We start from the raw sequence: 23,137 nt of genomic DNA, 5'->3' as shown, positions 1-23,137 counted from the left end.
GAAATTATCATCCGCACACTCTCCTCTCCCTCTCTCTCTCTCTCTCTCTCTCTCTCTCTCTCTCTCTCTCTTCCTAGTCTCCTCTAAACCCCCCTCTTTCTCCCCCCCAAAAAAACCTCCCTCTCCGAAATTCCCCGTCTCCCATCTCCAAATCAAACTAAACCATGCACCTCACCCACCTCATCCTCCTCATCGCGCACTTCACCCACGCATGCGACAAGCAACTACACCCACGCCAGCACACGCGGCACCTACACGCGCGCAGCACAACACGCATTTTCCCGCTTGTCCTGACGCCCCACGAAAGGGTTCTCGTGTCTTCGTTTGATAAAGCAGAGATAGCGGCGTGGTCGCGGTATTATTGTATGTAAGCACTGTGTGTATTTTCATTTGCGTGATGGTTGGTTGGTTAAAGGGGGGAGGGAGAAAAGAAAGGAAAGGGAAAGAAAGGAGATGGTGGCTGACAGTATGTGTGTGGTATAGCTTTCCAGAGGAATCTCGCGGGCGAGAGCGATGCAGTGCCTACGTGGACGCGGGAGCGGTGGCGTGAGAGCAGGTTTGAAACGAGCATGGATGGGTATTGTGAGTTTTCTCTTATGTTTCTTTCTCTCTCCTTGTATGACATCCGCTTTTCCTTTTTCATCCATCTCCTGTCTTATCCGCTTTCGTCGCATATACACAAGCGAGGGAGTGAGAATACAAGCGAGCGAGTCAGACAATACTGATTAGGTCAAACAGATGTCTACCTCGATTCCCCAGTCCACCAATCCCTCGAACTGAGATATGCAAACGGAAGCACGTACCGCGCTTCGCTGGAAGAAGATGTGGTAGATGAGGATGCCACGAGCGGTTCCAGTAATCGCGTGCCGGCATTCCATGCGTATTCGGGATCGGGCGGTGCAGACGCAGAGTATGTCTACGTTGGTATGTATGAGGGTGTCGCACACGCAGCCCGTTTCCACTGTAGAACAGCACCGACAGCGGTACTAATGCATCTTTCTAGGCCGCGGCTCACGTGAGGATTTCCAGCGCCTTATTGCGCTCAGCGTGCGGCTTGAGGGCCGCATTGCGCTCGCCAAGTACGGCGGGCCGTACCGTGGACTCAAGGTGAAGAATGCACAGGCGGTGGGCATGGTAGGCGCAATTCTGTTTACCGATCCCGGTGATGACAAGGACATGGTGGCTGAGAATTACCCTGTGTATCCGCATGGACCTGCGCGCAATCCATCGAGTATCCAGCGCGGCAGCGTCGTGGATCTCGCGCTGTACCCGGGAGATCCGACGACGCCGGGGTATGCGTCCAAGGAGGGAGTGCCGAGGACGGAGAAGAAGACGGTGCCGCGGATTCCCAGTCTGCCGCTGTCGTGGAGGGAAGTGAGACCGTTGTTGCTTGCGCTGAATGGACGTGGGGTTTGTGCGGAGACAGTCGCGAGACCGGGTTGGGTGGGCGGCATACAAGGTATAGAGCATTGTGCTGGGCCGTCTGAAGCGAGGATATCAATGCGGAATGATATGAAGGGGGAGATGAGGTGGATTCATAATGCTATTGGGGTAATCAATGGCACTGAGGAGGATGAGGTGGTGGTTGTGGGGAACCACCATGATGCTTGGATGATAGGGGGCGCTGGTAAGTTGGACCAACGAGAAGCGAAGTAAATTGCTGATAGTGTTAGCGGATCCGCATTCTGGCTCAGCGATTGTGGCCGAGCTGGCAAAGGCAATTGGGGCACTTTTGAAGACGGGATGGCGGCCAAAGCGGACGATTGTCCTGTGTAGCTGGGACGCAGAGGAGTATGGACTTGTGGGGAGGTAAGTTAAGCTCCTTTGCAGAGCCCAAATCCCCATGGTAACGCTCGACAGCACCGAGTGGGTTGAGGAACATCTCGCCTGGCTCAAAGCCTCTGCAGTTTCCTACCTCAACATTGACGTCGGAGTCGCTGGCAGCATCCCCGACTTTGGCGCTACACCCGACCTCCATTCTCTCATCACGTCGACCGCTCAAAAGGTCATCTGGCCCCGCGGCGAGAACCGCACCATGTATGACGTGTGGGCAGAACAGGCCGGGGAGATTGATGCTCTCGGCGCACAGAGCGACTACACAGCCTTTGTGCATCGCGGCGGCATCTCTGCCATGGACATGGGTACTACGCGGGCCCCCCTGGATCCAATCTACCACACGCACTCCAACTTTGACAGCTACCACTGGATGACCAAGTTTGCTGACCCCGGCTTCGCAATGCACACGGCGGTCGGACAGTTTCTGGCATTGATGTTGTTTCACCTGGTGGATGACGCCGCGGTGCCGCTTGAGCCGGCAAACTATGGTGTAGAAATGCAGGCATGGCTTGGGGATCTTGAGAAGAATCTGGCCTCAGCGAATGCAACGGCCGCGGTGGGACTGCACAGCCTGCAAGATGCTGTTGAGGGGTTCGTCAAGGCGGCGCGGGTGTTCAGTGCCGCGCGTGACATGGCCGTGGCATCCAACAACAAGACTGTGCTCAAAAGCTTGAACGGCAAAGCCCGGGACTTTGGGCGTGGTTTCATTGGGCAAGGCGGGCTTCCAGGAAGGGATTTCTACCAGCATCTGGTGTTCGCACCTGGCGTCGACACGGGGTATAGGCCCGTGACTTTTCCTGGTGTCACCGAAGCCGTTGCTGCAGGTAACCTCAGCCTGGCGCGAGACTATGTTGAAAAGACTGCAAAGGCGGTGTTAGCTGCAGCACGCATCTTGGAGGCCTGAAGCAGCTTTGCCAGTTAGGCAAGACATGCGTTGTCGACGAGCGTTGAAGCCTCAACGACATCCCCCTTTTTTTGATGTGAGGTGCTGGACGGTTGGAGCAGGTGAAGTCGCTCCATCACGGATGTAGCACGCAAGCGGCTTGATGCAGGAGTTCCCGTGCATACATAGCGGGCAGTGGACGAGGCTGTGGGGGCCAAAGTAGTCTTAGCGGTTACTGTGACAGCGAGGCTTGAGGAGAAAAAAGCAACGCGAAGAACAAGAGTCGCGGGTCCTCCCTCTTGGCATGTCCTTCTGCAATGCTATACGGCCGGCTAATTCACTGCAAGGGACGCGGCCCCACGCCGTCCATGTTGCTCCGCCACATGCAATATCAAACGGGCGTCACATGGCTGCATCTTGAAACCACACTCGAGTAGCACAGTGTAAAACCGGTGAATGCTCGCCCTCTGATCTGCTCCTCTTGCACCGATCACGACACGCCCGCCATTCTATTGCCTCGCCTCCCATTTTTTCCCTTCCATCCATAGCTTCCTTCGTCCTTTCCGCGTTGTGATTGGCTGGATACTATGGAAATGTGGGGCGTGAATGATCCTTCGCAGGCAGCCAGCCTAAATATACATCACAGCACGCAAACCCATCTTCATATGGTCGAATTACAGGCTGTAAGCGCCTGTATCTGCCTTGTTTACGTCACACGAGCAAGGGGGGCAAGAGACAGAGAGAAAATCGAGTTTTTTTTTAGGGGGAGGGACCCGAGTCACAGCCTCGCCGTGTGTGGGCGCCTTAAAACTGGTGGAGGAGGCCTGAAGTTAAGTAGCGCCAGATTCATGGGCTAGCGATGGGAAAAATCCTTCAAGTGAAGATGTGCTGCAGCATTTTTTCTTAATATCACTTGGTCTTCTTCTGTCGTCCTGAAATCTGCGTCTTGCCAAACTTGATTGCAAAGACACTGTGTGGCTGAAAAAAAAGCGTCTCGTCTGCCACAAAGAAAACACTTATCCATCCAACACACTCCCATACCCTCGCGCTCGTTCTTCCCGCAATATTTCACGCAAATATGGTGTCTTCAATCTTCAGCTTTGTGCTTCGCGGCGCACAAGCCCTCTTCGGCATTGTTGTCCTCGGTCTGAGCGTAACACTGATCCGCGGCCACCACTGGGGCGATCTTCCCGCCAGTCTCGGTTTTGGCACTTTTATCGGCGGTCTCTCGTTTGTAGCTGCGCTTGCCGGGGTAGCTGGGATCTGGTTTGAATTTCTGGGCGGCATGGTTGGACTTGTTATTGATAGCGTGGTTGCGCTGGTCAATCTTGCTGGTGGAGTGGTATGCAATTCCCCATTTTCCAGCCAGCCATCCGTTGGTAGGTATACGAGAAACATGACTGACTATCCCATAGCTGTATGCCATCAAGCTCAAGGGCGTCAAGTGCGATGGGAATCCCCAAGATACGGAAAACGTGGTGAAGCTGCTCAAAAACGAATGGTTCAATGGCGGCTGCAGAAAGTACAACGGCAAGTTGTTCTGCTGGAATGGATCCAACCACACTGCCAAGCAATTTCTGGATACGTGTGTGGGCCACTGCAAGGAGGCTCAGGCCGACACTGTCTTTATGTTTCTGACAGCTGTTGTCGCCATTGTCTGCGGGCTGCTGGTGTGGCTGAGGATGAGGAAGGGTTACTAAGTGGAACAGCAAAGGGTAAGATATTCACAGTACTTATATGAATAACATCATACTGACACAACCCAGCTCCACATATCTCAACCCCCAAATCCTCACTACAACTCTAATCAGTCCCTGAGAATGTTTTCCACGACACTTTCCCCATCCCACTATACCCAAGTATCCGTATACCCAATTCGCTATCCTTATAGTCCCCCCCAATCGTCCCGAGCAAGAAAACGCAAAGCACGAAGAGGCACATGATGAATATTTTACACTCAACAAAAATAAATAATCTACCCTACCACACTCCATTAACACGGAGCACAAACTAACCAACAAGGTCCCGTGTCCCTTATCATGTTCCGTGTACCTGTGCATCCTAGGGTGGTGAACAAAGGGTAACACCATCACCTCGCAAATAAAGTGAAGCGTGTCGCAAACTCCTTGCATGTAGCATTGATTCTTCCCATCTTGCACTGACAGCTCTCCTTTTTTTCCCCCATCTTTCCCCCCTCTTTTCCCTTACCCCATCCTACATCTATCCCCACCAACGCATCCATCCACCAACATGGCGTTCCGCCTCCCCCCCACAAGCACACTTACGCTGCTCCTCCGAGCGCTGCAAGTCCTCTTCAGCGCCCTCACGCTCGCTCTATCCGCTTCACTGCTGACAACGCACAAATGGGGCGCGGTACCCAAACTCATGTGTTTCGCGGCGCTGACGGGCCTCGTCTCGCTGCTGAGCGCGCTGTTCTTCGCTGCAAGTGCGGTGCGCCCGTTTCTGCGGCGCGGCGTGGTTGCGGCGGGGGACGGTGTGGTGTTTTTTCTGAGTCTGGTTGTGGGGATTGTAAGTCTGTGTTTCTTGGGTTCGGTGGCTGTATCATAATGGGATATATGTGATTGGGGCCTTGCTACTCGTCTGGTTTTGTATACTACATATATACTTTTCTACAGCTTTGTTCTGCACTACCACAACCCCGTAGAACATACCTCTAACACCAAAAACACAGGTCCTATCCCTCCGTCTGCACGGCACATCGTGCCACAACACGTATGCGCTGCTGCAAGACTCCGACACCATCATCTGCGGCGGCGTAGCGGGAGACGTGGAAGACGATGAATCCAAATTCAAAGCGTGCTACTATTGGTATATTAGCGGGCCCGAGGCGCTAGCAAAGCGCTGTGTTATGGCAAAGGTGGATGATGGGTTTCTGCTTGCTACTGCGGCGGTGCTGGGGATTATCGCGCTGATGATGTATGCGAGGGTCAAGAAGGAGTGTCGTGAGGAGAGGGTCAGGCTGGATGGTATGTAACTGGCTAAATGACTGGATGGGCATGGACTAAGTAAGTAACGTCAGTTGGATCTCGTACCCATGGGTTAGAGTTGCGAGGTTGAAGTTTGGACAGCGAATATGAAACAGCAAGACAGGAAGAAGACTGAACGAATAGGAACCGATTACGAGATGCATCACTGTTAGTCCGGGAGTATCATCTTTGTAGGGCACGCAGTAATGGCCTTTATTCTAAACTCACTAAACATCTGCTTCGTCTCGTGCCTTTCCCGCCATTCGCTCCCGTATCAACTCCTATACCAACGCCATCCATGCACACCTTGCCGATACTCCCGTTTCAGCCTCGTTACTACGCCACCCTATGCAAACGAATAGAAATTACTTAGACGGGGCAGGACTGCAAGACTGTCAGTCGTGCTCTGTCGCAATCCATCAAGCTCCACTTACGCTGCCACAGGATCCGCACGTCTTGGTGTCGCCGCTGATGGTAGCGCTGCACTTGGGGCAGGCATTGTGCGAGAAGTTGACGAGAACAGTGGTGGACTGCATGTTGACTTTGGTAGCTGTTTCGAGCGTTGGTCTAGGCTGAGATTTGGTGTTTGCGGTTGTGAAATGACAGGTTGCCGATGGTTGAGGTTGGAGGGGCAAAGTGGGGTTGATATACTTTGCGAACGTCTGCAGGGCCAGGCAGCTATCTGCGGCAAGGTTAGGGCTAGCGCATAGCTCGTCAGATGACTTTTACGCGGTAAGAGCGCTGGGTGTTGCAATTGGGCGGGCCAGTGGGGGACGTGTGGGATGGGATTAGCAAGTGAGGCGACAGCCAAGTAAGCTGTAATGGGTTGCGTAAAAGACCGAGAGGAAGATACCGTGTGTAGGCCGAAGGCCAGCTGAGAGGTGGTCGGCTTGTGATTGCTACTTTGGTTACCTAACATGACAGATGATCTGCCCGTTGATGACGACAAACCAGCCGTCTTCCTTCTTCTCCATGTCTCGGAATGCTGCGGATATCTCGTCCAACTCTTGTTCTGTCGCATGACCGCTCTCCAAGGCTCTCTGCTTGAAGTCGCTCTTGACCGTCCTGTCGGCCCAAAGACCACACCAAAACTCTCTTTCTTCCAGCGTACTAAACGTCCAGGTATCCACGCTAGCCTCGATATTAGCCCTTGGAAAGCCGGCCTGCAGGGCTACTGCGTGCAGCTGCTTGCCAAGGTTTGGATGTGCCTTGAGGCCAAGCGCAATCTTGATATACAACTCCTTCCACTTTTGTATCACAGGATGATCTGGGTACCAGTCCATGGCACTGTAGTTACAGTCCCGTATGGCAAGAATGCCTCCAGCTTTGGTCAGGCGCTTCATCTCCTTCATCGCGCCCAGGGGGTCTTGGAGATGCTGCAGCACTTGATGCGCGTGCACCACATCAAAACCTCCTTCTGTGACGCCTTCAAGCTTGTTCCATTCAAATATGTCGCCAGCCTCAAACCGTATGTTTGTGATGCCCCGTTCCTCTGCATGCTTTCGAGCTTTCTCGATGACTTCGGCCGAGGGATCAATCGCGTAGACGAAGCCTTGTGGGACGCGGGCGGCGATATCGACGCTGATGGTGCCGGGGCCGCAGCCGACGTCGAGTATCTTGAGCGAAGGGTTGTTTAGGTATGGGAGGAGATGAGGACAGGAGTTCTCGACTGTGCGCCAACTGTGAGAGCGAAGAACAGAAGCGTGGTGACCGTGAAGATATTTTCCAGACATGACTGAGGATTGTATCTGATTTGGTTATGTTTGGTCTAGAAGTTCTGAGCAATCAATATAAGTAGGCTGCTGTAACTTTGATTAGTGTCGGGATTAACAGGAGATAATCGTCGTATTTATAGCTTCGGTGGCAAGCAGAGCTTAGGTCCGAGTACCCGAAGTGGCAGTATGCCATTGAGGGGAGTTGTGCTTATTGTGATACGGCGACAACGGAGAGAGTGATGTTGGTGAGGGGAAGGGCACCGCCTTCTTGAGTCCGACCATCGGCCATCTGGGTACTAATGCTTAGTCATGGCTATTCTCGAGGATGACTCAAGATGCAATGGAAGTTGAGACGGAATTCTGGGTAGCTGGTCATAGGTCTGACACAATGCAGCAAAGCATGTGATTTGCATCTGCAGCTGACCAGAGCATGTTGTGAAATCTATTCTTCCGATGCAGAACATGGCGTGGAAAATGTTTTCTGCTGCGAACGCAGTAATAAATGTGTTGTCCTGTCGACCATTTTTACCACCAGGATCTAGTTTGAAGAGCGTTGAGAGAAGTAGACCTGCATGAATCAATGACGTAGTTCCTTTGAACCTCGGCAGCTCACATACCTAGTGAACAGGCTAGTAATGCGACTGATTCATATTCCCTGCCATGAGCCCGCCACAATATCCACGATTCAATTTGTTTGCTGTTTCAATAGATTCAGATGACAACCCTGACGTTGTCAATAGATTTGCTAGGAATTGCCGCCCAGCAATCTGTGAGTCGGCAGTCTGCCTGAACATGACATGACATGTATCGATAGAACGAGGAGCAAGAGCCTTCTAAAGGATGAAATAAATACATGAGAAAATGAAATCCCCACGCACTGACAACTACCCACCATGCATGAGCAACGCAACACAATCGCTAACCACCCATCCTACCCCTGCACGCTCCAGACCACCGCCCACACCCACCTAAACCCACCAGAAAAATGCAGCATGAACGCCCCGATCCCAGCGGGTAAGTAAGGGCAGACGCAGACGCCGTCGCACTGCATACTCCATCGACACCAAAAACGCTAGTTTTAACCCAAGTAGGCATTTCAGACAGTTCAGCCGCAGTCTTGGCAATAACGCACGCTAGGTAGTGTCAAGTTCGTGTTCGCATGGGAATTACACCGAGAGAGTGGAGAAAAGGCAACAGCGAGAATACACGTAAGGAAAGTGAAGGGGGGAGAGAAAGGCTACATGCTCATGTATATGTACAATCGAGGCGCAAACAGTTACTTACTCAGACTTGTTCGACCAAGTACTTACATAAGTAAGTAGTTTGTTCGTACCAATACAAAGTAGCCAACATGCCGCAAACAGCAAACCACAAACCACGCATATACATATTCCCATAACCACAATCACAACCCTCACCCACCTAACCCCAACCCCCTACATCCCAGCCGCACCAACCAACCAACCAACCAACCGCAATCCCATCAGCGCCACAAAAACTCTCCGCACGCGCTACCCCCAAAACAGATAATGGTGTCTTTAACGCATTGAGGAAGCACGAAAACGAGGGGGGGGGAAACGGGGAGTCCGAGGCATCTTTTTTTTCCTTTTTCTTGCGTGTGTATAGCATACGCGGGAAAAAAAATCGTATCGTAGATTAACACGCGGGGTTTTCTTTTAAATTTTTTTTGAGCTGAGTGTGTGTGTGTGTGTGTGTGCGAGGAGGTGGGAAAAGAGGGCGGTACATATATATATAATTCCACCACCACCACCACCACTGTACAATACAATACAATACCCGTCCCAAACGCACAAGAAAAAAAAACAGATGACAAAACACCTGAGCCAAGTAGCGCGCAAGAGAAATTCATATCGAGCACTTTACAAACCATGCAAATCACAATTTTCTCTCTCCGTTCCGTTTGCAAACGATGGAAAGGCCATGTCTCGCTCTCTTGCTCTTGCCTACAGGTACAAGTACAAGTACAGGTACAAGTACAAGTACAAGTAGTGAAACCCTACATGCACATGCACATCCATCCATCCGTAAACATGCATGCACATGCATATGCACATGTATGTATGTATGTATGTATGTATGTATGCAGGCATAGGTAGGTGCGTGGGTGCAGGTGCGGTGTGTAATCCCCCCCCCCCACACACACATGCACATATCCACAAGATAAATACCCGATGGCTAACATCCAAAACGGACAATGCCTCAGTGCAGCAATCAATGGTGCAACTGCCTAGTTGCCTAGTTAGGAAGTTTGGGAGGGGCGGCGGCGGCGGGGCGGGGGGGGGGGGAGGTGGGAGGGTGAGTGGGTGAGTGATAGTGGGTGATAGTGGGTGATAGTGGGTGATAGTGGGTGGGCGATAGTGGAGGATAGTGGGTGGGTGATAGTGTGTGTGTGCATGACTTGACTTGAACCAGGTTAGGGGGCGAGGCAGCAACAACATGAAAGTATCAGTGGGAGGGTAAGTAGGAGGTATATAGTATGTAGCTTAGCCCATTCCTTATTCCTTATTCCTTATTCCTTATTACCTGCTTCCTTGTTTCCAGTTCCTTATTTCCCGTTTCTTGCTTCTTACATACATACGAGTAGCATGTGTTACGCTTCATGCCCGACTATGAGTCTGCAAAGAAAGAACAGTATGTATGTATGTATTCTTCCACCTCGCCGTCGCTCTTGTCGAGAGATGCATGTTGTGTGGTGTAGTGAGAGGTTAGTTAGCATGCATGTACAGATGGGCCGACGGAGGCAAGGACAGGTACCAGAAAGTCATTGAAAAGTATCGCTTCGCTATGTTATTTCATGTTGCAAGATGAAGAGGCGTAAAGCATGATACATTATATGCTCGAAACGACGCCCAGGAACGGCACAGCAGAATCATAATGCTGTACCAATTCACCCGCTCCAATTACTCGTCGTAATTGATCCCAAGCTAGCGCCTCAGCGATCTAGCTTCAGAAACATCAATCTCGCGATCATACCCCCCCGCAACGCTTCTTCGTCTCCGCCCATGTCCCGAGACCACACTTGCGCTCCGCCTGGTCCTACTCTTACGGGAAGTGGCCTGCCCAATCCCGCTATCGCGTCTACTAGCAGGCTGCTCAATCACCTCCATGATATCCTCTTCATGCTTGAGCTCTCTCACCTCGTGCTCATCCGAAAGATGCTTGACCAGGGCCTTGACATCCCCGCAGATAGTATCCGAGTCACTGTACTTGGAGCAGATGACGCAGCAGTACTGGCAGTCTGGGCCGTCACGATGGCACTTTACTACAAAGCGGTTCTGGACCTGGAATGTGCGTTCCGTGTCGCCTGCCCACTTTGAGATTTCCCAGGCTTTGCCCGGAGAAAGATGCAGCTTACTTGTGCAGTGGGGGCATCGCGGGTCTTTGGCTAAGAGGATGCTGCTGGGGAGGGGCAGGGTGGGGTCGCGCTGAAGGTCGTAGGCGTAGGCGCAGTAGAGATGGTCCGGGGATGAGGTCAATGCGGACGAGGATACCGGGCCTGTTAGCGAGCTTTCTGTCATGGCGGATTCGGGCTCGACTTTGCTGCGCCAGTCGAGGATGGTCGTGTGGACCGGGCTGCTGCCTCGCATAGAAAACGGCCGAGGTTGTGCTTCGTCATACTTGGAGGGCGCTGCGCTCGCTCCAATCGGGGGCTGTGGAAGTACCAAAACACGCGATGGTGCTTGCGAAGAGACGTGCGAAGCTGCGCGTGTAGGTGTGCGCGACCTTTTTTGAGATGGGGCCCTTGAAGGCGCTTTGGACGGTGCCACGGTTACCGTCACCGTCTGCACACAAGACGCTGATTGGGATGGCGTGATGGATGGCGCATAGGAACTGTAGTGAGATGGCGCATAAGACGGCGCGTGACTGGCCGATGGTGTGTGAGATGGCAGACCCGAAGGCGCATGATGTATGCTTGAACGCGCTGTAGCTGAGTGCATCGAACGCGGTGTGACGGGGCGCTCCTCCATCTGCCTCTCCTGCAATGCAGCCAACGTATCAATGGCTGCTGCTGCCGCCGCCCTCGACGCGGCATTGATTTCAGAAAGCTGATGTGCAAAGGAATTATTTGACGTAGGTCCGTAGATGGCTGTGGTCACCAGCAGGCTCTGCAGGGTGATGATGTGGGACTGGAGCTCTGTATGTGCAATTACTGTACGTCGTTAGCTAACCAGCCCAGTACGACATGGGGCTTGAGCGATGCCATGTCAAACACAACTCGTGGGTTATCAAACAGAGCATACCATCACCTCTGGCAAATTCGCTGCCCATCGCATGGTAACCCTTTTCAAACTGCCGGATGACTGTCGACTTGTCGGTCATGATGGCGTCTTCGCTGCCCAGGCTCTCCTCGCGGACATACTCGACTCGTCTTGAAGGCGGGTAGCCCTTTGCCCTCAGATTCTGCTCATACTCTTTCTGCTCCTTGATGGTCAAGCTCCGGTACAAGTCCTTGGTGGCATCAAAAACATCGGCGAGGATGTACACGAGGGATTCCACAATGTTGGCCGGGTCGGCGGCGGGGTTCTGGAGGCGTCAGCATCCCCGTGAACAGCATTTGCGAGCGCCACAGACCCAAGACCTACCGCAGTACCCATCTTCGCGTACTAAGAGGCGTATTGGTGTTCCGGCTGTGGCCCTGATATAGATTCGGCTGACTCGAACAGGCAAAGAAAAAGGGTCTCGATAGCTTAAGAGCTTACACCAACGGGATCATCAAGCCCTTAGTTTTCCTCTAGGCTTGCACATCCCCTAGGCTAAGCCCCACGCTCGCGGCAGGCTCCGCATAAGCTCCGAGAAGACGTCTCCTCCCGCACAAGGCCTATGGTTTCCGGGGCGCCTCATGCCCGATGATGCCTCGTACAGCTGGCAAGGCGCCATTGGTGCCCCCGGTGCTTTTTGCTGATTGGAACGCCCACGGGTACGGGCTGGGCTAGGAACATGCGTCGCATCACGATTGACGTCACCGGCCAATGCAGGGCTGTGGCTGTTGGGCACAAGTGCAAGTGCAAGTGCACCCAAGGGCCATGCAAAAGCCCGCAGGGTGGATGCAGATGCGCTGGGGTGTTTGACGGGGGCTGCGTTGCTTGACGGGGGCTGGCCGGTGTGGTGCGAGCCGGCGACGGGCAATGCCGGATTATGTCATTTGTGCATGGAATGGGAAATGGGGCGGCAGACTGCTTCCATGGCTGCGGGCGCGTATGTATTGCTGTCAGAGTCAGTGTCGGTGTCGCCTGCGTAGCGGTCAGAGAGTGACCGGGGAGAGAGTGGCCGGGGAGACAAGTGTACGTACCGCACGTGTGACATCATCCTATAGCCATCGCGACGCCCTCGGTGTTCGGCCACCACGTCATCAAGCCGCTTACACAGCGCAGCGCAGCCCGTTGTTGCTATGCTAGAGAGGTGTCCTTTAAGTCGGTCTTTGTGATCGGGGCTTTGTGTCTTGGAAGCGCGTGGGAGAAGCAAGCGTGACTGCTGGCATCGATCGTGGCGGGCGCTCCATCGTTTGGATCGCTAGCGTGCCATTAGCGCATGCCCCTTTGCACCGTGTATCCACCACACCACACCTTTCCATCGCTTTGGTTGCAGACAATGGCCAGAGAGGTAGCGAACCGCGGGAACGGTCCGTGTCATGTCAGTTGGATGGCCATGCTTATCGGCTTCTCACACGTAGTTGTCTTGTACCTTGGATACACTGGCCAGTCATGTGCTCTATGCTGGGGGTCTCTGTACTCAGTCCCAGGTCATCAGTTGAACTTCAGAACAGCCATGAGTATACTATCGAGCAGTGCAGAAAGACATTGCCACTCTGCTGTTGACTCGGACGACACGCTAGAAGACGGGCTCCACTTGCACGCTTCCCTCCTGTAGCACACACTAGGCGTATACAACCCGACTGCGCATATCGCGCCTGTCACTCTTAGCCTCACATATGCCGTGGTAGCTCCGCCTCACCGCTTGGGCACTAGTCATGGAAGAGATTTGAATGCGGCAGCCTGCCGATGATCAATCGCAGGAACCTGTGTCAGTGTGAAAGCGAAATCGACAGCCCTACAGCCCTTGAACTTGGTACTATATTACAGCTATACATGTCTGATATATTGACCAACAAGGGGATATACACTAAACAACCGTGTTGACATCGTAACGGAAAAGCCATTAGTGGCAGCAGCAAAATCATGCTCCACATTCCTTGGTATTGGCCTACGCAGGCTGGTACCTCCTGAGCTGCCAAACCGTTAGCATGCGTTTGGAACAAGATTGTACGCAAAAAGAAACTTACATCCAGACTCAGGTATTTACTCGTCATCTTGCCCTGGTCCCGCATCACACCAACCAACGTCTCGCTCTCTTGGAAGAAACCCGCCTTGAGCGAAATGACAATGAACTGCATACCCGGGCTAGCATGCTCGCGCACATACTTGGCCACGCGGCTGACGTTGACATTGTCCAGCGCCGCATCAACTTCATCCAGCACAAAAAAGGGAGAGGGCTGGTAGCTGTGGATGGCAAACAGCAGAGCCAATGCCGCAATCGTCTTCTCGCCACCAGAAAGATGCTCCATGTCGCGGAAACGCTTGAGCGGCGGCATGGCGTGGTACTTGAGACCAGCGAGATACGGCTCTGTGCTGTCTTCCATATCAAGATATGCTTGTCCGCCCAGCGGGAACTGCGGCGACTTTGTCAAGTCCTTGTATGTGCCACCAATGTTCTCCGAGATGTGGTTGAACGCCTTCATGAAAAGGTCGTAACGCTTGGTCTTGACTTCCTCAAACGCCTTCTTGGCTGCTGCCGCACGCTTGCGTGTCTCGGCAAACGCCTCATCAATAGCCTTGAGTCGCGTTTCCGTGGCGGCAAGACGCTCGGCCGCACGCATGTTTGGCGTGGCCTTGTTGATGTCCGTCTCGAGGTTGGTAATGACGTCGGTCAGCTTGCCCTCGGCAGCCTTGAGGCGAGTCCCAGCTTGAGACTGGACGCGCTCGTCCTGGTCCTCCTCCTGCAACAAGTTAGTGCGTCTTGCCAAACTGCCATGTCCATACACTTACAGTTTCGAGTATTTCAATCACCTCGTTCTTGAGCTCGTCTTCCAGCTCCTCAAAGTCCACCTCTATGCCATAGTCATCGACCTGTGCAGGCTGGATCTGAGTCGCATCAGGATCCTCATCAATGTCCATGGCATCGGCGTCGGGCCGCGGCATGTCTGTCATTGGTAACGAAGTCAAGGGGCGTGAGTCTTCAGTAAGCGGGATCTTGATTTCGTTGACCCGGCACTCCTTGAGCACGTTGTACCGGTTGGTTGCGCTCGACTTGATTTTTGCATCCTCTTCATCCACCTCTCTGAGTACATGCTTGACCTTTTCGTTTCGCTGGTCGAGAGCGCGGCGTGCTTCCTTGACAGCAGCGACACGTTCTGCGAGCTTCTCTTCCAAGCGCTTTCTCTTTTCTTGCAGCGTCTCGAGCTCCGCTTGAAGAACGTCCCTCGCGCTTTGCAGCTCTTCTTGCTTGTCCTCGAGCTCGGCAATGTCGGCATTCTTGCGATTGATTTCATCCTCTGCTTGCTTGAGGCGTTCTTCAACACCACGGAGTGAAGAGTCAACCTGTTTCATCAGGTATTGAAGCCTGCTGCGCTGCTTGCTGAATTCAAGACGCTTTTCAGCCGCTTCTTGCTGCACGGTACCTTGCTGAGCCTCGTATTCGCGAATGGATTGATAGCCGAGCCGTTGGCAGAATGCAGAAAAGACCTGGTCGTTGACCTGGTTCACAGTATCCTGGTAGCGCCGGAGTTGGTCCTCTCGGTTTTGCAGCTGCTGCGCCTGTTTCTCGTAGTTGGGCCGGACGCCCTTGAGCTCGCTCTTGTGATGTGCCAGCTCCTTCTTGATACTTTCGATATTGCGGCCAAGTGCCCTGGTCTCGTCTTTGGCGCGAGCAATCTGCTCCTGAAGATCAAGAAGCTCGACCTCAAGGCTTTGTTCTTGCGTGTATTGACGATCTTGCTTGGGTAGTGCGCGGAGCTCTTCCTCGTACCGGTTCTTCTTGTCCAGCAGGGTTTGATAGGAGCGCTCGTCCCACTGCTGCTCGCTCGAATCATCGTCGCGATCAAGCTCACCACCCGTCTGTGTACCGCCTTTGCCGATGACGCGTCCGTCGAGGGTGACTGCCTTTACTTCGATCCGCTTGGCATATCGGAGCTCCTTTGCAAGCTTTTCTGTATTGCAAATCATGGTGTTGCCACACGCCGCCGTCATGGCTCGCTCGTGCTTGGGTTCGTAGTTGATGCAATCAATGGCAAGACGCATGCCTTCGTGCATACCCTTGAGCTGGGGGTCGACGGCTTGGATCTGAATCGAGTCGAGAGGATTGAAAGACATGACGCCGATGCGTTCGGCCTTGAGATAATCAATGCATGCCTTGGCCGTGGCTTCGGTGTCGACAATGACCGTGTCCATCTGGTGTCCGAGCACACGACCTATGGCCTTGCGATACTTTTGCATCTTGGGCGTGATGAGGTCCTTGTACCGGCCATGCACCTTTTCCGAGCCAAAACGAGTCTTGAGGCGCTCAATGGTCCTGCGGGCCTCCTGCTGCTTCCTTGACTCGCGGCGGCTGCCTTCAACGATGCTCAGTTGCTTGAGCACCTCCTGCAGCAGCTGATTCTTCTCGTAGTATTGCATCTCGATTTGCTTTCGGTCGGCTCGGAGCCGGTCGAGTTCTTGCTGTTTGGCGGCTCTCGCGCTTTCGAGCTCCTGAGTCTGCATCTTGGCGGCCCGCTGGCGCTCCTCGAAGTGGGCCATGTCAGCATTCAGCTTCTCCACAGCCTTTTCGTGGCTTTCGACGCTCTGCTGCAGATTCCTGACATGGTCCCTGTCAGTCTCGACCTCGCGCTTGAGCTTGTCGATCTGCATCTGGTCTCCGTGGGTCCGCTTCAGGACTTCACTGCGCAGGCGGCCGTATTCCTGCAGGTCTTGTTCCGACAGCTCTCGGCCCTGGTTCTGGGCAGCAGCCCGAAAGTCATCCTCCCACTTCTTCTCTGCCTTTTGCACCAGGTCCAGGTCCTTTTGGCACTTTTCGACCGCCTTCTTCTCGGCATCCCGCTTCTTCCTGAGCTCCTCGATCCTGCTTTCGTACTTTCGGCGGGTTTCGATGGAAATGCGAATCTTCTCCTCGATGGGCGCAAGCTCGTTGGACGCGTCCTCAATCTCCTTTTCCTTTGCCTTTGTGTTTTGGTCCGTCTTTGTCAGGTCTCGCCGGATCTTGGCCTCGGCCTGCCTTTCCGCCTCGTGCCGTTGGTGGTACTTTTCCACGCTGCGCTTGTGCTCCTTGAGCTCTTCCTGGTGACTTGCAATCTTGCTCCGCGCCCTCTCCATGACCTGCTCGTAGAGGTAGAGCTTCCACAGGTTCTTTGTGACGACGGCCTGGTCGCGCTCGGCCAGCTTCTTCTCGTACTCGTCAGCCTCGGCCTTTTGGTCCTGGTACGTCTTGAGCTCTCCGTTGATGGCGCGGCGCTCGTGCAGATGCTTCGCATTGTCTTCGGTGGCGGCCTCGGACTCTTCCTTTAGGCGGTCGTACTCGGCCTTTTGCTCCAGACTGCCCGAGATGCGCTCGACCTGCAGTGTGAGCTGCTCGGGGGCCGTGGTGGCCAGCTTCTCGACGTCGCCCTGGAAGACGAGAAAGTTGCGGGCCTTGACCAAGATGCTGTGCTCTTCGAGCGCGTCGCTGTACTGCTTCTGGGTGACGACCCGGTTGTTGATGCGGTATTCGCTGGAGCCGGCGCTGGTGATGGTGCGCTGCCACTCATGCGTCTGCTCTGCGTCGTCCTCGAAGACGGCCTTGACCCAGGCATTCTGGGGGTCGTTGCGCTGGGTGCTGGGCTGCGAGTCGCCATTGGAGCTTCCATTGGCATTGCCGTTGCCGTTGGCGGCGCCTTCGGTGGCGGTGCCGTCGGCGCCAATGCTCGCTTCCTGGATGATCCTGCCGCGATAGACCATGTCCTTGAGCTTGTCGGAGCGCAGATGCGACGAGCGGACGCCCAGGACGAACGAGATGGCGTCCATGCTGTTGGACTTGCCCGAGCCATTGGGGCCGATGATGGAGGTGAAGTACGAGTCGCCGAAGAGCAGCGTGTGCCGTCCCCGGTACGACTTGAAGTCTGCACATGTTAGCCGGGCGCGGCCATTGCGCGTGTGTATGCAGGCGACGCACTGTAGATCTCGAGCCGCACGAGCTTGCCCATGGCTGCAGATGAGGCGGACAGCACCAAGAGGGGGGCAGAGGGCGCGGCAGGGTGGTTGTCGCGGGCGGATCCGATGGCGATAGCGAGAGGGTGAAAGGCGCGTAGTCGCGTCAAGCAGTGGACAAAGCGCGCGCCGTAGCTAGCGCCTTCTCGCCTTGTCGCCCTCTTGCAGTATAGTACACTTAGCTGGCCCGCAGTGACGAAACCGGCTGCCTCACCCCCCGGCCCTTCTCTCGCCGCCATTCACCACGCCCTGCCCGGCCCACGCATACACTCCGCCTTCTCTCTCACACCCATCACCACGCCCTGCACACCTCCGCCCTCATCCCATACATACACACGCGCCCACCCACGCCCCTGCCGCGCCCGCCCGCCCCCGTGACCCCAACCGCCAAAGCCGCCAGGACATATATAAAGTAGTGACAGCGTGGAGCTTGCCAATCACCAGCCTGCATTCACCCACGATCTGCCTCCTGCACCGCCGCGACAACTGCTCTCGCCAACGCCCTCCCCCGCACGCTCTGCCCATCCTGTCATGAGAGCATAGAGCCTGACTGCATCCCGTCCCGGCTGCCCTCGCTCTCTCTCACTGTATGCACCTGCCCCCCCCCGAGAGTCCCCCCCCCCCTCCCTCGTCCACCATGGACTGCCCCATACACACTGCCCGCGACACGACAACTAACTCCAGCCATGGCTCCAGCCTCGCCCCCGCGCCCCCCGAAGCGGCCCCTCCATCGCCGAACCCCCTCGAGTCTCGGTGTCGTCCAGGAAGAAGCATCCGCCATGACGGCCCCCGACGACGATGGAGGCGGTGTGCCCAAGTCGCGCTCAGAGCCCCAGCTGGGCGTCTCTTCCCTCTCTGCCCGCCCGCTGCCCGGCGACTCTACCCACGCCGCCTCTGCTCTCCTCGAAGACCAGGCCTCGTCGTCCACAAACCCCCCCGGCCTCTCCCGCTCCGCCTCCTTCTCAAACAGCTCCTACCATGACGAGTCGGACAACGAGGACGCTGCCTTTTTCCCGCCCGTCGAGAAGCTGACCATGTTCGACTTTGTCGAGAACCTCGCCCTCGCCCAGCGCATCGAGAAGCTCCAAAACTCCATTTCCACCCAGACGGAGAAGATCAGGAACCAGGCCAAGAACAGGGGCATAACCAGAGACCGTGTGATTGAGGAGTGGCGCCGCAGAGTGCCCACCGAGGCCGAGCAGCTCGACAAGTACAAGCAGCGCATGCGCCGCTCCGTCGACCGCCTGAGCCAGCGCTGGAACGAGTCGCTCACGGTGACTGCGCGCGAAAAGGCGTCGTTTATCGCCGCCGTCATGAACATATTCGTCTCGGGATACCTGGTTGGATGCCACCCCGACTACTTTCCCCACTGGTACACCGCCCAGCTGCTCTACTTTATGCCCATCCGCTATGTCACATACCACCGGAAGGGCTACCACTATTTTTTGGCCGATCTGTGCTACTTTGTCAACATCCTCACCGTCCTGACCATGTGGGTCTTTCCTCAGTCCAAGCGCCTCTTTATTGCCACGTACTGCCTTTGTATGGGCAACAACGCTGTGGCCATCATCATGTGGCGGAACTCTCTTGTCTTCCACAGCATGGACAAGGTTGTTAGGTTAGTCGTTGCTACTCTTGCTATTGTCTATTTACTAACCTTGCAGTCTCTTCATTCACATCATGCCCTGCGTCACGCTGCACTGTATTGTTCATCTTTTGTCGCCAGAATATCAGCAACAACACTATCCCGCCATCTACGAGATTCGTAATTCGGACCCATCCTCTCCGCACCACTACAATCTTTTCCAAATGATGCTGTGGGCCACGGTTCCGTATGCTGTCTGGCAGCTGTCCTACCACTTTCTCATTACGGTACGCCGCCGCGATAAGATTGCTGCGGGCCGACCCACCAGCTTCACGTGGCTGCGCAAATCATACGCCAAGACATGGATTGGGAAAATCGTCCTTTCGCTGCCCGAGTTCCTCCAAGAGCCAGCCTTTATGTTGATTCAATACAGCTATGCTGTGTTGACCATGCTTCCCTGCCCTGCGTGGTTCTGGTACCGGTGGCCCAGTGGTCTGTTCCTGACTGTTGTCTTTGTCTGGAGTGTGTACAACGGCGCCACATACTACATTGATGTCTTTGGAAATCGCTTCCAGAAAGAACTCGAACAGCTCAAGAAGGACATGGCAAAGTGGCAGTCATCGCCCGAAGGCGGCTTTACCCCTTACACACCAGCAAGTGATAGCACTGATAAGCAGCTAGGTTACATTCCTCCACTTGAAGGCAGCACAAGCGTCAAGCCTGTAGATGGCGAGACAAGGGAGAGGAAGTAGCTTGCTGACATTGTTCATTTGCAGATCCACGACCATGATGTAGCGACTCTTGTTCACGTTTACCGACTGCTTACTCGATGCCAGAGTAAATGACAGTCTAGGCGTTGGTTTGGTTATGGTAGATTTCTTTCGAGTCTTGTCTGCGTTTTTGCGTTGCATATTTCGCTTTTTAGGCTGTTCAGACTAGTTGGTTAGATATACCCCCTTTCCTTCGCTTAGCCCGCGTCATTTATCCAGCGTGTATGCATCTAATGTGAAGCGTATTCTTGTTGATTCGAGTAGACTAGCCAATGTCATGTCATTCCTGAGACTTTGCATTCACTCATGCTTGTGCCAAAGCCTCTATGCATCGCTTCCTCTCTTCGTCTCCCATCTCCCCTGTAAAAGTATATTTATTGCAAAAGCTTAATCTTATAACGTCAAAGTATAGCGAGTGGCCGAGAATAGCGAGTGACCGAAAATGCCAAGCCCCCATCAACTTTCACTACTACTCGCGATGTCTCAACAAATTCATTCAAAAAAGTCTTCAAAAGAGTCTCAAGTATAGCTTGCAATTCAGGCTATTAAATGCGACGCGACAATTAACATTCCACGCGCTGCAGCTCTCTACAACGTGCCTGAACGTACCCTAAGACGAAGACTCGCAGGAAAGCCTTCTCGACAAGATTGTTCGCCCAACTTAATGAAACTACTTATAACAGAAGAGGAGGTGATTGTCAAGAATATTCTTGATCTTGATGCAAGAGGATTTCCGCTGCGCCTTTCTGCTGTCAAAGATCTAGCTGATTCTTTGCTGGCTGCCCGCCACCGCGACCCTGTTGGCCCTAACTGGCCTAAAGCATTCATAAAGCGTCGCCTAGAGCTTAAGATGAAGTTTAATCGAAAGTACGACTACAAGAGAGCCCTCTGTGAAGATCCTGAGCTTGTGCAGGGCTGGTTCCGCCTTGTACAGAATACCAAAGCCAAGTATGGGATCCAGGACGACGATATGTACAATTTTGACGAGACGGGCTTTATGATGGGCATGCACAACTCGTTAGCAGTAGTCACAGCCTCTGATCGTCGATCAAAGCTAAAATCTCTGCAGCAGGGCAACAAAGAGTGGGTTACCAGCGTGGTTTGTGTCAGCGCAGCTGGCTGGGCGATCCCACCCTTTATCATCTTTTAGGGCAAGCACCACCTCTCTGCCTGGTACAAGGAAGACAGCCTGCCTAGGGATTGGGTTCTCGCAGTCTCTGAGAATGGCTGGACAACAAACGAGCTTGGTATGAAGTGGCTAGAGCACTATAACAGGCATACAAAAGAGCGTACTGTTGGAGCCTATCGCCTACTCATTCTAGACGGTCATGAGAGCCACAACTCAGTCAACTTCCAGCAATACTGCACAGAAGCAAAGATTGTTACTCTATGTATGCCTCCGCACTCTTCCCATCTACTGCAGCCTCTTGATGTGGGGTGTTTTTCGCCTTTGAAGAGGGCATATGGGCGCCAAGCCGAGGAGCTGATGCGCAATGGGATCAACTATATGACCAAGATAGAGTTCTTGCCAGCCTTCCAGCAAGCCTATTTTCAGACAGTTACAAAGGATAATATCCTAGGAGGGTTTCGAGGCGCCGGATTGGTTCCACACGACCTAGAGGTGGTGACATCAAAGCTAGATGTTAAGCTGCGCACCCCTTTACCACCTGCTGCTGAAAATCTACACTGGCAGTCGCAAACCCTAAGCAACACCCTAGAAATAGGGCTGCAATCGACGCTGGTGAAGCAGAGGATTCAAATGCACCTAGATAGTTCACCAACAAGTATGCTAGGTGCTGTTGAAAACCTAGTTAAAGGTGCGACTACTATTGCGCATGAGTTGGTGTTAGTCAAGAAACGGGTCTCTAAGCTTGAAGCAGCGAATGAAGCCGCCACGCGAAGGAGATCACACAAAATAAAGCGGCTACAGAAAGGAGAGACCCTAACGATTGAAGAAGGAGAGAAACTGGCAACTCTAAAGGAGTCTGGGGCGCGTGGTAGTGGGAAGAAGGCAAAGAAGGGAGAGAGCGCTGAAGTAGGCGAACCGTCGCAAAGGCGCTGTAGACGCTGCGGTGAGACTAGACACAACTCGCGCACCTGCAAGCAAGATAAAGAGGTTAATTCTAAATAGATTAGCCTTTTCTAATTTCAATTTACTGTTGTTGTTGCGCTATAATGGTTGCGCAACGGTGGTGAGGTTGATGGGGGCTTGGCATTTTCGGTCACTCGCTATTCTCGGCCACTCGCTATACTTTGACGTTACTTGCTCTTCTTCTTCCTCTTGTACTATCACTATTATTACTACAGTTCCTGGCAAAAAGTTTCCCCTCGCAAGCGATTTTACACCAAAATAAGCCTATTTCGCAGTAATATATCTCTACAACCTCTTTTCAAAACTCTTTTAAATTTTAATATAACGTGTTTCACCAGTAAGCGGGCCACCCCAGTATGTAGGCCACCTCCCCAAACTATTACATCTTTGTAATAGTATTGCGCAACACCACCACAATATTTTTTATTAAGTAGAATAAGATATTATTCTTCAGACGCATTGCTATCCTCTGTATCCTCTAATTCCACTTAACAAGTGCGAGAGTTGTGTCCAATTTGGCTGCAACGCCCGCAGCGCCGTTCACTACGCACCCTCTTCGCAGACGTTGCACCATCATTATAGCTACCACCCTCTGCCTTAGCGATCTAATTAGCTATCTGGCTAACTGTCTAGGACCCCTCTGCCTGTACGTAGCGCCTCTTACGAGTTTTTCGCTTCGTTACTTTAGTAATCGTAGCTTTAAGGCGATCAAGTTTCTCCTGCATTAACACTATATTATAAGCTATCTACTAAGCTCCCTTTTTCAACACACACCAACTTCGAGTTTTCTGGAAACCGCTAGGAAAGCACGCTATCTAGGAGAACCGACCACGAGGAATCGACTAACAGCACTTTTAACACCTGCAGCTAAGGCGCTAGCGCGCAGTAGGGAGAAGAAGGAGGCCTTCCTTCGTTTTCTCACGCCTGTGAGAATTTTCTCACAGAGCTTGGGCTCTAATGCCAAGACTAGAGGGGCCAATAGGAACGCAGGAGCTTTATTGAAGCTCAAATTTAGC

At 53.4% G+C, this 23,137-nt stretch overlaps 6 protein-coding genes across 6 annotated transcripts; 4 read left to right on the top strand and 2 right to left on the bottom strand.

Annotated features, from left to right (window-relative positions):
• Nucleotides 1-164: 164 nt before the first annotated feature.
• On the top strand, nucleotides 165-2,740 carry SETTUDRAFT_99312 (uncharacterized protein; the record flags this gene model as incomplete). Its single annotated transcript, XM_008032890.1, has 6 exons — nucleotides 165-363; nucleotides 484-582; nucleotides 739-924; nucleotides 1,004-1,627; nucleotides 1,668-1,809; nucleotides 1,861-2,740. The coding sequence occupies 6 exons, from the start codon at nucleotides 165-167 to the stop codon at nucleotides 2,738-2,740; spliced, it is 2,130 nt and encodes a 709-aa protein (XP_008031081.1).
• Nucleotides 2,741-3,701: 961 nt separating this feature from the next.
• On the top strand, nucleotides 3,702-4,699 carry SETTUDRAFT_174347 (uncharacterized protein). Its single transcript, XM_008032889.1, has 3 exons — nucleotides 3,702-4,061; nucleotides 4,135-4,434; nucleotides 4,486-4,699. Exons 1-2 carry the CDS (start codon nucleotides 3,798-3,800, stop codon nucleotides 4,417-4,419), a joined length of 549 nt encoding a protein of 182 aa, XP_008031080.1. The 5' UTR covers nucleotides 3,702-3,797; the 3' UTR covers nucleotides 4,420-4,434; nucleotides 4,486-4,699.
• A 270-nt stretch (nucleotides 4,700-4,969) lies between these two features.
• Nucleotides 4,970-5,714, top strand: SETTUDRAFT_24076 (uncharacterized protein; the record flags this gene model as incomplete). Its single annotated transcript, XM_008032446.1, has 2 exons — nucleotides 4,970-5,248; nucleotides 5,412-5,714. 2 exons carry the CDS (start codon nucleotides 4,970-4,972, stop codon nucleotides 5,712-5,714), a joined length of 582 nt encoding a protein of 193 aa, XP_008030637.1.
• Nucleotides 5,715-6,614: 900 nt separating this feature from the next.
• Nucleotides 6,615-7,439, bottom strand: SETTUDRAFT_157589 (uncharacterized protein; the record flags this gene model as incomplete). The annotated part of the gene is made up of 1 exon (XM_008032888.1): nucleotides 6,615-7,439. One exon carries the CDS (start codon nucleotides 7,437-7,439, stop codon nucleotides 6,615-6,617), a length of 825 nt encoding a protein of 274 aa, XP_008031079.1.
• A 2,927-nt stretch (nucleotides 7,440-10,366) lies between these two features.
• Nucleotides 10,367-11,966, bottom strand: SETTUDRAFT_98284 (uncharacterized protein; the record flags this gene model as incomplete). Its single annotated transcript, XM_008032887.1, has 3 exons — nucleotides 10,367-11,165; nucleotides 11,238-11,592; nucleotides 11,684-11,966. Coding segments are annotated over 3 exons (1,437 nt in total), but the record flags the coding sequence as incomplete, so codon positions are not given.
• Nucleotides 11,967-18,060: 6,094 nt separating this feature from the next.
• On the top strand, nucleotides 18,061-20,306 carry SETTUDRAFT_166067 (uncharacterized protein). Its single transcript, XM_008032886.1, has 3 exons — nucleotides 18,061-18,261; nucleotides 18,371-19,292; nucleotides 19,339-20,306. The coding sequence occupies exons 2-3, from the start codon at nucleotides 18,454-18,456 to the stop codon at nucleotides 20,009-20,011; spliced, it is 1,512 nt and encodes a 503-aa protein (XP_008031077.1). The 5' UTR covers nucleotides 18,061-18,261; nucleotides 18,371-18,453; the 3' UTR covers nucleotides 20,012-20,306.
• The last annotated feature ends 2,831 nt before the right edge of the window (nucleotides 20,307-23,137 follow it).

The sequence above is a fragment of the Exserohilum turcica genome (assembly GCF_000359705.1).
Source record: "Exserohilum turcica Et28A unplaced genomic scaffold SETTUscaffold_8, whole genome shotgun sequence".
In the NCBI taxonomy this organism is placed as follows: domain Eukaryota; kingdom Fungi; phylum Ascomycota; class Dothideomycetes; order Pleosporales; family Pleosporaceae; genus Exserohilum; species Exserohilum turcicum.
This window is presented reverse-complemented; position numbering and strand designations above follow the sequence as displayed.